Source organism: Gastrolobium bilobum, unplaced genomic scaffold, assembly GCF_033153095.1.
Source record: "Gastrolobium bilobum isolate Gb01-03AN ecotype WA unplaced genomic scaffold, APGP_CSIRO_Gbil_v1 utg32472, whole genome shotgun sequence".
NCBI classification, from domain to species: Eukaryota; Viridiplantae; Streptophyta; class Magnoliopsida; order Fabales; family Fabaceae; genus Gastrolobium; species Gastrolobium bilobum.
In genome coordinates, this window is record NW_026898916.1 from 315,517 (window position 1) to 327,729 (window position 12,213).

The window sequence follows — 12,213 nt, forward strand, 5'->3', positions numbered from 1 at the left end:
GTTGAAGTGAGATTGGGGTAAAATCAGATTTTTTAAAAAATATTTAACTTTTAAAATCTGTAATTTTAAGCAATAAGGAATCTTGACTTTTAAAAAAATAATTCTTTTTATTTTTTTTTAAATTCTGTTTTTTTTCTAAAAGTTATCATCTAAACACATTAAAATTATGCGTAAAGTATGTGTCATTTTAAAGGATGTAAAGTTGTGTCATTTTAAGAGAGAGAAAGAGATAGATAAAGGAGGAGAGAGAATTGACAAAAAAATAAAGATAGGATCCCACCTCTTTGTGAGAATGAAAAGATATAAGTTGTGTCATTTAAAAGGATAAATATTTTTCCCTAAAATTATTGAAAAGGACTTTTTTCGAAAAAAAAAAAAACTATTCTAAAAAATAAACCTATGCGAACGCACACTAACTCTTTGTAAACCAGCTGACATGCACAAAAACTACATCACATAAAGGCGCACTAAGAAACTAAACAAATCAAAAAAAATTAAAATGCCTTCCATCTTATGCTTGAGCACCAGTAGCAAGTGGTAGCTAGGAACAAGATCACGTTGGACAATTTCATTTTTAGGCACTAATAACTAACCAAAAACATGCGCGCCAACCCAATGAACCACTTGTACAGCAAACTAGCATGTAGCTGGGGGACAAAGTCGCCATCACTTTTAAGTCACATTTTCAATGCTTCTGAAATGGTCCAATTTGAATTGGTCAAGCTTAGTGAGGAAAAAAAACTACTACTTTTCGGATTCAACCAGTCAAGCTTGGCTATAAGTGTCGCTTGCATTCAACAATTGCGCGGTAACTTCATGTTTCAACACACGCACAGACAATACTGGTTACGAGACACAGCATTTCAAACACAATGATTGAGATTACAACCAAATATGTGTAATTTCTACAATAGTAACATGTTAGAGGAATGCTAGATAGCTACACTGTAGCACTCAAAGTTCTGGTGTCTCGTTGAAAAATTTAGACTAATTTTCTTTTAATTGACATACATTACAATCATCATTACATTTATTTCAAATTAGTTAAGAGATGAATCCAACATAAAAAACACAAATTATCTGTTACTAGAGTTAATCTAAAATTTAAGATAATTATTAAAATAAATTAAAAACTATGTTCTAGGCGATAACGCAAGCTCAATGGTTGGGTCCAAATTCATATAAGGGGTTATATTTTGTACCGCTAAAGTGAGATTTTTAAATCATCATTACAGGAAATCTCGCTCCCCAACATACCTCACGTACTGAGTTAAGATGCTTATCTCACACCTAATAAAACACACAAGCGCAAAACCATTATAATTATGGGCTTATGTTTTCTTCTGCAGCAGGAATTGAGATTTTTTTCCTGCACTCACAGTAACAGTGCCCATTTATTTTTTTCTTTTTGTTTTTTTAATTATAAAGTGGGCTCCACATAGAAAATTGTCTCACTCACATGAGATAAGATATTTCCAACAAAATAAGATAACTATTTCCCTATAATTATTTATTCAGAGAATAGTATAAATCATTAAAAAGGTCTTTATCTAACAGTTCTTTAAGATTTTGGGTTAAAATGATTCTTTATATGGTATTAGGGCTTTAACGATCACAAGATCATGAATTCGATTCTCACCACCTCCACTTTATAGTGAAATTAAGTCCAAAAAAAAAGTACAAGGTAAACCAAAAATTGAACTTGTGTAATATCCACGATTCAAATTCAAAAGACTGTTGCGTGATGAGATATGTTAGAGAATAATATAAACCATTAAAAAAGTTTTTATATAACACCATAAAATTTTGGATTAAAGTGACTATTTACATCAATCGTATAATCTTCGTCATTTATATATATTCCTCTTAAGAGGTACCTTTTGCATATTCATTTACATCTAGAAAAATACATCTTTCATCTAGTGCCCAACACAACCCCCGATTCTCAACCTTAGCTTGAGATATATTTATTGATTCTCCATTAAATTCAATTTCATAGCTCTGCCTTATAGATCATATTGACATACTAGGAAACAAACCCATTTCCAGTGCAACAATTCAAAGTGTTCTCTGCCATTCTCTCAAAGTTAATAAAATGATATTTGATACATGTTCCTAAACTTTTTCTCCCCAACACACACACAAATGTGTGGAACTCTATGGTTCCCTAAAAAAGTCTCATACATTTTTTTTATGCGTGATATAAATTTATCTCTTACCAAAATGAAAAACAATAAACTTTGGGGATGTTATAGCTACTACTACTTTTTTTTTTACTACCTCTCACCACTAAATCTTAACCGTTGATTTACATTCATCTAATGGTTGTAAAAAGAGGTAGTAAGTATAATCTCTCCCTTAAACCTTTACACAGTAATTAAATTCGCACTTTCTTCAATTCATTGTTAGATTAAGAATCAAAATGAACGGAGTTAGGCCTTTGTTAAAAAGAGCCCAAGTGGGATTAAAATTCTATGATTTTATAAGGAATTAAGAACCTCAATTACAATACAACCTAATATCTCTGTATTACGAGTGTCACCGTGCACTTTATATTACAAAAATAACAATATATTTGATTGATTAGGTATGGTAAGGGGAAAAATAAAATAAAATAAACAAATATAAAATGTTACTAACGCTAAGAGGAGTTGAAAGAACAGAGCGGTCAACTAAGAGGGGCGGTTCGGCGGGCGTATTGCGAGTTTAGCCGGTAAGGGTCGACCGGTTCCGGTTCCACCGCAACTGCTGCAAGACATGCGACCCGAACCGGAACATGTTCTGCATCCGACATCACCATCGGACCAGCGCGAGCACAAGCAAGAAACTCGACCGGTTCCATTGCAACTGGGACAGCGAGGGAATGAACCGGCCATGGGTTTCTGGTCCATCACCGATTTCACGAGAACCGCTCCGGCCAGCACGCTTAGACCGGTTGCCAATTGGCTCACCACAATCGGACCCATTTGCTGGAAGATACGGACGTAGATGAATCGAAGATAGAGAGAGAGAGAAGGAATTAGGGGTAACAGAGAGAGAGAGAGAAGAAGATGAGGGGTTTCTGTGAGTTATTTTTTGCAGTGTTTGAATAAGTGAAAATGAATAAATAAATAAAGTGGTTGTGGAATTGTACACGTTTACGACACAGTGATTGGTGGCTCACCGAAGCAAGATTGGGGTTTTGGAGCTTAGTGAATTTAGAGCTGGCAAAATGGGCCGAGCCCGTCGGGCCGGCCCGCCCCGTCCGTCAAACGTGGCGGGGTGGACTGAATTTTCTAAATTCGCTGCCCGCCAAGTCTGCCCCGCCAGCCCGTCCGGGCTGTTTTTTTTTTTTTTTAATTTTTAGTGTAAAATGTGACGGGTTTGACGGGCAGTCCGCCTCGGGGGCGGGGCGGGCAGCCCGCTTTGCCACCTCTATTAGTGATGCATATTTTTTTTTTTTTTTTCAGTTTTACTTTTTCCTTTGCAAACGGAACCTGCGAGATTTTAATTATAGGACGGTGTTTTACGAATAAATCAGATTCAGTGTATTTTACCAATAAAATTATGACATGTCAGTTAAAAAAAAGTTCATTCAAATTTTTTCTTTTTACTCTGATGTGTATCGCTGCTCTCATTGATAAGACCTATTGAATCTAAGTGCAACAGTAGCACCAAAAATTTATTTGTGTTTTACATTAAAATTAAAAAAAAAAACATACACATTCTCTTTTAATGAGTGTCCTTGGGTATGGAATAATAATTATTATTTTGCACAAACAAAATAATCAAAGGAAAAAGTATTTAATACAGTAAATATTTTAAATAAACAAGTACTTATTATGACCCTGCTTTGCAAGTCTCAAAAATATAATTCTATATTATGTTAATGAATCTTCATAATAATTCTCCTAATTATTTATAGAAGGGAATTGGTTTTTTTTTTTCATTCCCAACACTTTTTACTTCTAATCATTTAATATTTGCTATTTTAAGTATTTAGAAAGATGTAGGAGGATTTGCTAAAAAGATATATAATTACTTTTAAGGGATAAGTACATCAATATCTTTGTGGTTTACTTCAGAATCACTTATGCTCCTGTGATTTTTTATTTTTTACAAAGCACGGGAGCATATGTGATAAAAAAAAAATCACAGGGGCATAAATGATTCTGAAGCAAACCACATGAGCATTTGTGAACTTTTTCCTACTTTTAATATATCAAACTAAAATAGTTTCCTCTTATTTAATAAAGAAAGAGTTATATGTATAACGAAAAAAAAAGTGTTATATTTAAAAAAATAGATGCATTCAAAATATTAGAAACATTTATTATTTAGTAAACAGGAGAATTGAGAGCTATTCTTGAAATTAATTTTTTTATTTTGTAAAATATTTTGTAAGTTTTTTTTTTTTGGGTATGCTTTTGTAAGTTTATTTTATAAGAATAGGTATTTTGTTAAAGTGTATAATTAAAACATATAATAAGAAGATTTTATTATTTTTCATTAATTTATATTAATTATTTAAAAAGTGACATTTTTTTAATTCCTTAAAATATTAAATACTTTTTAATTTAATAACTTTTACTCAAATTTCTTACCATATGTAATAATAACCCACGTTAACACAACCATAAGAATTATACTCCATAATTAGTTCGCTAGCTAATGCATTTTGCTGGGATGCATGCCAAATATTTTTCAAGAAAGAGGAGGAGACTTCGAGTTTCATCAAGAAGATTTTTCCGCCACTTGGCCCAACATTTGGATGATTCAACAACACGGAAGAAATAGGGAAGGAGCCAAAATAATTGATAAATTTTGGGACCATTTTCTTCTTCTCTTGCACTAGATAATTTGTTTAACTTATGTTCATGTTTTTCATAATTGTTTATCCAAAATCCTGAACGAGCACACATAGATATGTTCACTATCTGTGGCAGAAGCTAAATCCTAGGAGTCACAAGATAATCAAAGAGGGAGAGTGTTGAAAATAATTACATGCTTCAATAATCTTTATAGATTCATGTCACACAGTCTAACAAATACCAACATATGCATATAGACTAAGTTAGGACTATAACCTTTTACAGGTGATGATTTTTTCATTTATTTTTTGTGATGTATATATTATGTTATCATCTTTTATTTTTATTTCATAACTTTTTTCGAAGAAGATAAAGAAAATTATTAATACCTTTCTCGGCTTTTTTTTTTTTTTTTGGTGAGGGCACAGCCCCAAGACAAAACAGAAAAGAACTACATCACGAATGTCTAGCCCTGTGAACAGAGCTAAAATCAGAAAAATACAGCCACCTAATATCCAAAGGTGGAACATAAAAAACTATAAAATCCTCCTGATCCAGCTTCAGAAGAGGAAGGTTTGCTAGCCAGTCCGCACAGACATTTCCTTCCCTGTAAGTATGAAGTAACCTGACAGTCCAATCCTTTGAGAGCCAATTTCGTATACGAGTCACTAAATGGGACTCACAGGAATCATCACCAGATTTGGTGAGCAAAATAATAGCAAATTAGGAAAAAGTGTGTGTCATTTTAAAGGACACACACATTCATATCCTTTTAAGAGAGATAATTGAATAAACTATGGGGAAAGAGAGTAAAGAGAAAAATTCATAATTTAAAATTTAAAAAACACACTACATTCATCTAAAAGGACAAAAAAAAAGAACCATCATTTTAATTGACAAACACTGAACCAAAAATTAAGATCACAGAAGAATTGGTATACCTTTCCGTGTGAAATAAGTTAAGTAACTAATATTTAGAACATCAGCACAAGCAAGTTGAGATGGCCGAGTTGGTCTAAGGCGCCAGATTAAGGTTCTGGTCCGAAAGGGCGTGGGTTCAAATCCCACTCTCAACACATTGCTTTTATGAATTTCATTGGGTTCCAATCCCACTCTCAACATCTTTGCTCATTCCAATTATATTAAGGAACCCACTCTCAACATCTTTGCTCATTCCAATTATATTAAACTAAACAGCATATTAATATGTCAGTGCTTTACCCTTCCTCGCCACGACTCCCACAGGGTTGAGCCATAACGTGCTTTTTCAAATCTTGAATTTAAATTTTAAAAGATAGAAAACATTTGAACAATCATTAACCATATTAATGCTGCATAATAAAAATTATTTTGTTAAAAATAATCATTAAAAAAACAAAAAAAAAATGTAAAAAAAAAAACAAAAAAATTGTGTATAAATAGAATATGTGTTATTGAATTTTTTTCATTTGCTAATTAGCTTCTGTGCATATATTTCTTCTCTGATCTGTCTGTTTATCTTCTTCATCTTCTCAAGTTGTTGCTCTATTACATGAACGTGTAATAATTTTTGTTCTTTTTTTTTGCAGCTTTGTTATAGAACAAACCTGACGAGATGATTTAGAATAATTGGGATATGTGCTTTTGTACTTCCTCTAAGGAAGGTTTGGCATTTTTCTATATCTGCTTTTTTTCTACAAGTATTTTCTCCATACTCCAATATCATGGATGAGATGATATAATTAAAGCTGGAACAAAGAAACAAGAGTATACAACGAACAATGGCATCATGCGTGGATCATCCCAGCCTTTTGACAAATTCTGTCTTTTTCTCTCATGTGTATTATTTGTGCTCTTTGGGCACCATCTCAAAATTTAACACGGTAAAAATTCATCATTTATCTTAAAGTCCTTCCATTTTCTATCTTTAATGTTTGTAAGAGCAAGATGAGCTTTCCCTTCTATTCTTCCTGTCTAGACATAATTTATTTTGCATTGTTGTTGTTGTTATTTAATGTCTGTTATTGACAGATATGCTTACCGTGATAAGTTGGATAGGGATGATAGTACTTTGACCCTCGTAAAACCATCTTCAATTTCTTCAAAGGATGCTCAAAGTGTACTAGATGCTAGACCAGTGTAACCCATCAACATAGATTCAAAGCAATTTTTCTTTTAAGAATTTTTTGCTTTAATTATCACTAATAATTTATCCTTCTACTTTTTTTTAATTTATTTTGTGTCTATTGTATAAGTGCCTAACCTAATTCAATGTACTTAGATATTGGAAAACTCTATTGTACATGCTTATATTGAAAATATGAACCAGAGGAAAAATTGGTGGCTCTTCAATTCTAAAATAGAATACAGGCATATGAAGTTTTTTATCTTCTAATTAAATTTATTATAATTAGCCTTGAAACCAATATCCTTTAAAAAAAGTGAATATTCCAGAATGTTTTTTTTTTAATTTTTTTTCAAAAATATAATACAAAAAAGAAGAATCTCGTACAAATATTTTTTTGTAAAAATATTTAATCATTCTTTTTATGATTAATATCATTTTTTTATGATTAATATCTCATTACTTTTTTAAATTTCGAAATTCAAACTTGATATATGTGAAAAAAGAGTTCAGCATTAATTAGTGACAAATATTTTTGTTTATATCCCACTACTTTTTTGACATTCGAATTTTAAATTGATATAGGTGAAAAAAGAGTTCAAACATTTTTTATTGGTAGACAACTATATTAGTATTCACTACTTTCTACATGGGAATTGTTAAGTATATTTATAATATTTATTGTAAAATATATTATTATGGTTAGGTTTAATAAATTTTATTATTATGTTATTTGGGCTTAATTTATTCGGTCAATTAAAAATGATCATATATTATTTACAAAAGCCAACATATTTTACTAATAATATTAAAATTTCACCTATATATAATAATAAATTTAATTTAAATTTTTAATGTTTAGCATTTATTCAACATTTAATTTTTTGAAGTGCAAAAAAATATATATAATAAATTTAAATTTAATATAAAATTATTGATCTAATGAAAAAATATTTAAAATTACAAAAATATATGTATAGTTGTTAAAAAATAAAATAAATATTAAATTTAAATGCAAAAAACAAATACGAAATGACACATTTATACTATAAAAATAAATAAATAAATATTTAAATTAAAAATAATACAAAAAGAGAAAAATTTGTACAAGTATTTTTTTTTTAAAACAATTATCATAAATATTTTAAATATATATATCTATATCTAATCTAAAAAATTACAAATTAAAAGATAAAAAAATTAATTTTTCGAATAATATGTATATTATAAAAAAGTTACATCTATCATTCTGTAAAAATAAAATATAAAAATCTAATCACTATAAAAATTTAAATAAGTGAAAATTTATTTAAAAAGAAATAAAAAATTGATACAAACTTATAAAATAAAAATCCAAAAAGACATATTTTTGAATATACCAGTAATTTTAAACTTCAATATTTTTTTGATAAAATTAAAGAATTTAAATTATATAAAGATATCATAATTAATATAAAATTAAAATTAAAATAACATTTATCATTCTTAATAAGAAAATAAACTAAATATTGAACAACTATTACGAAAATAACTTTATTTTAATACATGGAAAAGAATATTCATTGAACCAAGTATTTATAAAGATAAAAAAATTACAGGACAAGTGATGTACACAACACAGAGAATAATTATCAGCACACAAATTGTAACTTTTTTCTTGGTGCTTAAAATTTTACTCTCAACTTAGTGGCAGTCAGTTTTTTTTTTAAGTTCATGTGGGTCCTTCCTTCCAATGGAATTAATTTTTATAGATAGAGACAATTAATATTTGCTAAAAACTATATTCTGGCAAATCGCGTGCCCACATAATGAAGTGGAAGATGTGGTTGATACAACGACTCAAAAATGCTGAGGCGGTGGGCCCACTTTGATCAATTAAAAATTATAAAAAATAAAATAAAAGCCATCAAGTAGTAATTGTAATACTTGATTATCGGGAAAAAATCTTGTTCTTCTTTGCATAATTCACGAGAAAATATCTATTCTTTTAATGAGTGATGGGTAGAGGAATTTTTTTTATTTATCTCAGAAATAATTATTACTGAAACTGATATGTTACTAAAAGGTGTTTGGTATGATCAATTTTATCCAAGAATTTATGGTTAAAATTATTAAGTATGTGTTTTTTTTTTTTTTTTAAATAAAGAGGGGCTAAGCCCCAGAAACAGAAAGAAATTACAAATCAGAAACTAACAAGCTAGACATATTTCTAGCATCAACAACTATAAGTTCCATCAACTGAGGAGGAGGATCTTTAAAAATCTTGAAATGGAGATTATTAGTCTGCCCAGCTTTAGCTAACCAATGAGCACATTTGTTGTTTTCTCTCTTGGTATGAACAAGATGAATAGTCCAATCTGCTTTTAACCATAATCTCAATCTGCTAGTGACTTGAGAGTCCCTAGGATCTTCATGCTGCTCCTTTGACATCTGGATGGCTCGGCTAGAATCACATTCTAGCTCTATTCTTTTTAATCCTGTTCCCCAAAGCAGTTCCAAACCTTTCAGTAATCCCCATAATTCTGCATCAAGAGGATTGCAGGAACCTAAATTACAATAGAAGCTTCCCAAAAAGGATCCATTGTGATCTCTTAATATACCACCACAACTAGCTTTTTTCATGCCACTAGAAGAAGCTCCATCACAATTCAACTTAACCCACCCTTGCTTGGGGGCTGTCCAAACGCTATCGTTGGAATCACCACGGCGCTGATAAATTCGGGCTTGCAGAATCTGTTGGACAAACATCCAAATTGAAGCCTGTGATTGCTCATCATGACAGAAATGATCTTCATGGATCTCCAAATTTCTCCACTTCCACAAAAACCAACAAGTAGTAAAGGAAATATCCCTCCAGTCCTTCACTTTATTGGAGGACCACATGTTATCGATATTTAAAGTCAACCAATCCTGCAAATTCGAATTCATAAAGGAATTGGGTATCGAACCTGTAAACCAAGATTGCCAAATTTTCCTAGCATGTCTACAATCACGAAGAACATGAATAATAGTTTCCTCATGATTTGGACAACTGGGACAGACATTTGAACCTCCGCTCCACTTACTGGTTCTGCTGCGCACTGAAAGTTTAGCAAGCAAAGTCATCCACATAAACACTTTCACTCGTTCTGGTCCATTCCACGACCAAACTTTTTTCCATAAGCTAGTGTGAACATCTGCTGGGAAGTTCATAAGATTACAGTAAGCGACCTTAACCAAAGAAGTTGAGTGATGATTATTGATCCAAACTAATCTATCCTCCCCATTCCTTGGAATAAGCCTGAGATGATTTGTTACTGCATCAGCCAAATCTGACTCCAGAAATTGATGAACAACTTCAAGACAGAAACCATCATCCACCATGTAATCTGCAATTGATTTCTGACTCTCCTCCCACGGCACCTGATTGCTCGACACCTGCTGCAAATTTTCCTCCCATCCCAACCAGTTATCAATCTAAAGCTTTACTTCAGAACCATCTGCTATTTCCCATCTAAGACCAACAAGGAAATTACTCCAACATTTAGCAAGATCACGCCAAAGTTTAGAGTCATATGATTTTGCCTTTATACCTCTCCTTAAGTCTTGACCTCTACCATACTTGGCTACTAAAATCTTAACCCTATTAAGTATGTGTTTAGTTGATTGTTAAATATTAGTAAAAATATGAGATTATTTTACCATAATAATCCCTACTTTACCAACTAGAGGGAGGGACCAACAAATGCTATGCTTACAAGTGTACAATTAGCAAGGACAATTTGGTCCAACATTTTGCAGGTCTCCCAGGCAGCAAAGTTTTCCATATAATCTATGGAATTTTTGTGAATTAAGCCGTACTAATTTTTTCAAAGAAGAACAAACTCTGGAAAATATTGCAACTCTGGAAAGTGGATCATTTTAAGTTACCAAACACAATATTTATAGGGTTTTATAAGAGTTATGTTATAGGAAAAGTGATTGTGTAATGTTATAGAGATTCATTTTGCGTGCCTTAATTTTTTATTTATTTTTTTGTTTTAAAAAGTGTGGGCCCCACAAAATGTTGTGAGAGTAGGAAAGTTTGTTGTGTTATGTTAAAGGATAAAACGAAAACCCATATTTATATTAGTCCTACTAGCATTTTTCGGGAACTGAAACATAAACCCGCTAACAAACGCACCCTTGGGGGGCGTTTGATTCAGGAAATTTTGTTGAAATAGTAAGAAAATGAGATAGATGGAGAAATAATTAGAAAGATAGACAAAGTGAGATAGGTAAAAAAATGTAAAAAAAAGTTGTTTGGTGAAAAAAACTTTACTGGGAAAATTATTTAACTTTATGAAATCAACAGTGCATTAAAAGCCAGATAACCGATTTTCCGAAAAATCTCACCTTCAAATTGGTTTTCTAAACAGTGCGGATATTTATGTTTCTCATCAATCCAGACAAATTGGATAGATGGGTTTTTGGTGAAAAACGTTGAAACAAACATGGTATTTCTAAAAGCCATACTTGAGAAAGATAGATATCCGCTAAAAAGCTCCCAACCAAACACCACCTTAAGGAATTTAATCTTATATTATGTTAGATCTTAATTTTTGATTTTTGTCAATAAATAATTAGGATTTATTGAATTTTATTATAAGAGAATAACATCTGTTATTTTAAAGGATATAAGCTTATATCATCTTAAATCCTAACTGTTGATTTCCGTCCATCAACGGTTATAATCTATGTGGTCAAACTTAATGAGCCAAATTTATTATTAATTAACCGTTAATTTTCGTCCATTAACGGTTATAATTTATTGGATCAAAATTATTAATTAATTAATAATAAATTTGGCCCATTAAGTTTGACCAAATAGATTATAATCGTTGATAGATGAGAATCAACAGTTAAGATATAAAATGATATAAATTTATATTCTTTAAAAGGATAGATATTTTCTCCTTATTATAAATTACAATTCATTAATAAATTTAATTCAACAAATTCTAACCGCCATTAGAATCTAAAATGATTAAATATAAAATGACATGATTTAAATCTTCTGAAAGGAGAACTACTTTTCCAATTCATCCAACCGTAGTTTATTTTTTTCATATCCATTTGGACGCGCGGAAGAAGCGCGAAAGCGGGGTAGTAGCTTGGTGGTGTCGAAAAAGAAAAGAAAATTGTTGGCGTTCACCCCTAGTGAAAGATCCTAAAAGGAAATCTTTACATTTCTACTATCGACTCGAGTGGAAGAAGAAAACTCGCAGGTGAGTTGATGTTCCCCTCTTTCATCGCTCTTCTTCCCCGTTCTCTATTTTCTATTATACGCATCTCTTCGTT

At 31.0% G+C, this 12,213-nt stretch overlaps 1 protein-coding gene and 1 non-coding gene across 2 annotated transcripts; one reads left to right on the top strand and one right to left on the bottom strand.

The window, feature by feature from the left end:
• Nucleotides 1-2,503: 2,503 nt before the first annotated feature.
• On the bottom strand, nt 2,504-3,069 carry LOC133285516 (uncharacterized). The gene has a single exon (XM_061482758.1). The coding sequence runs from the start codon at nt 2,964-2,966 to the stop codon at nt 2,673-2,675; it is 294 nt and encodes a 97-aa protein (XP_061338742.1). The 5' UTR covers nt 2,967-3,069; the 3' UTR covers nt 2,504-2,672.
• A 2,716-nt stretch (nt 3,070-5,785) lies between these two features.
• TRNAL-AAG (transfer RNA leucine (anticodon AAG)) lies at nt 5,786-5,866 on the top strand. Its single transcript has one exon. It is a non-coding gene; the product is annotated as a tRNA-Leu (tRNA).
• Nucleotides 5,867-12,213: the final 6,347 nt, after the last annotated feature.

What these genes read in the sequence shown, in the direction of transcription:
- LOC133285516 (XM_061482758.1), bottom strand. Translation starts at nt 2,966, where the DNA reads ATGGGTCCGATTGTGGTGAGCCAATTGGCAACCGGTCTAAGCGTGCTG.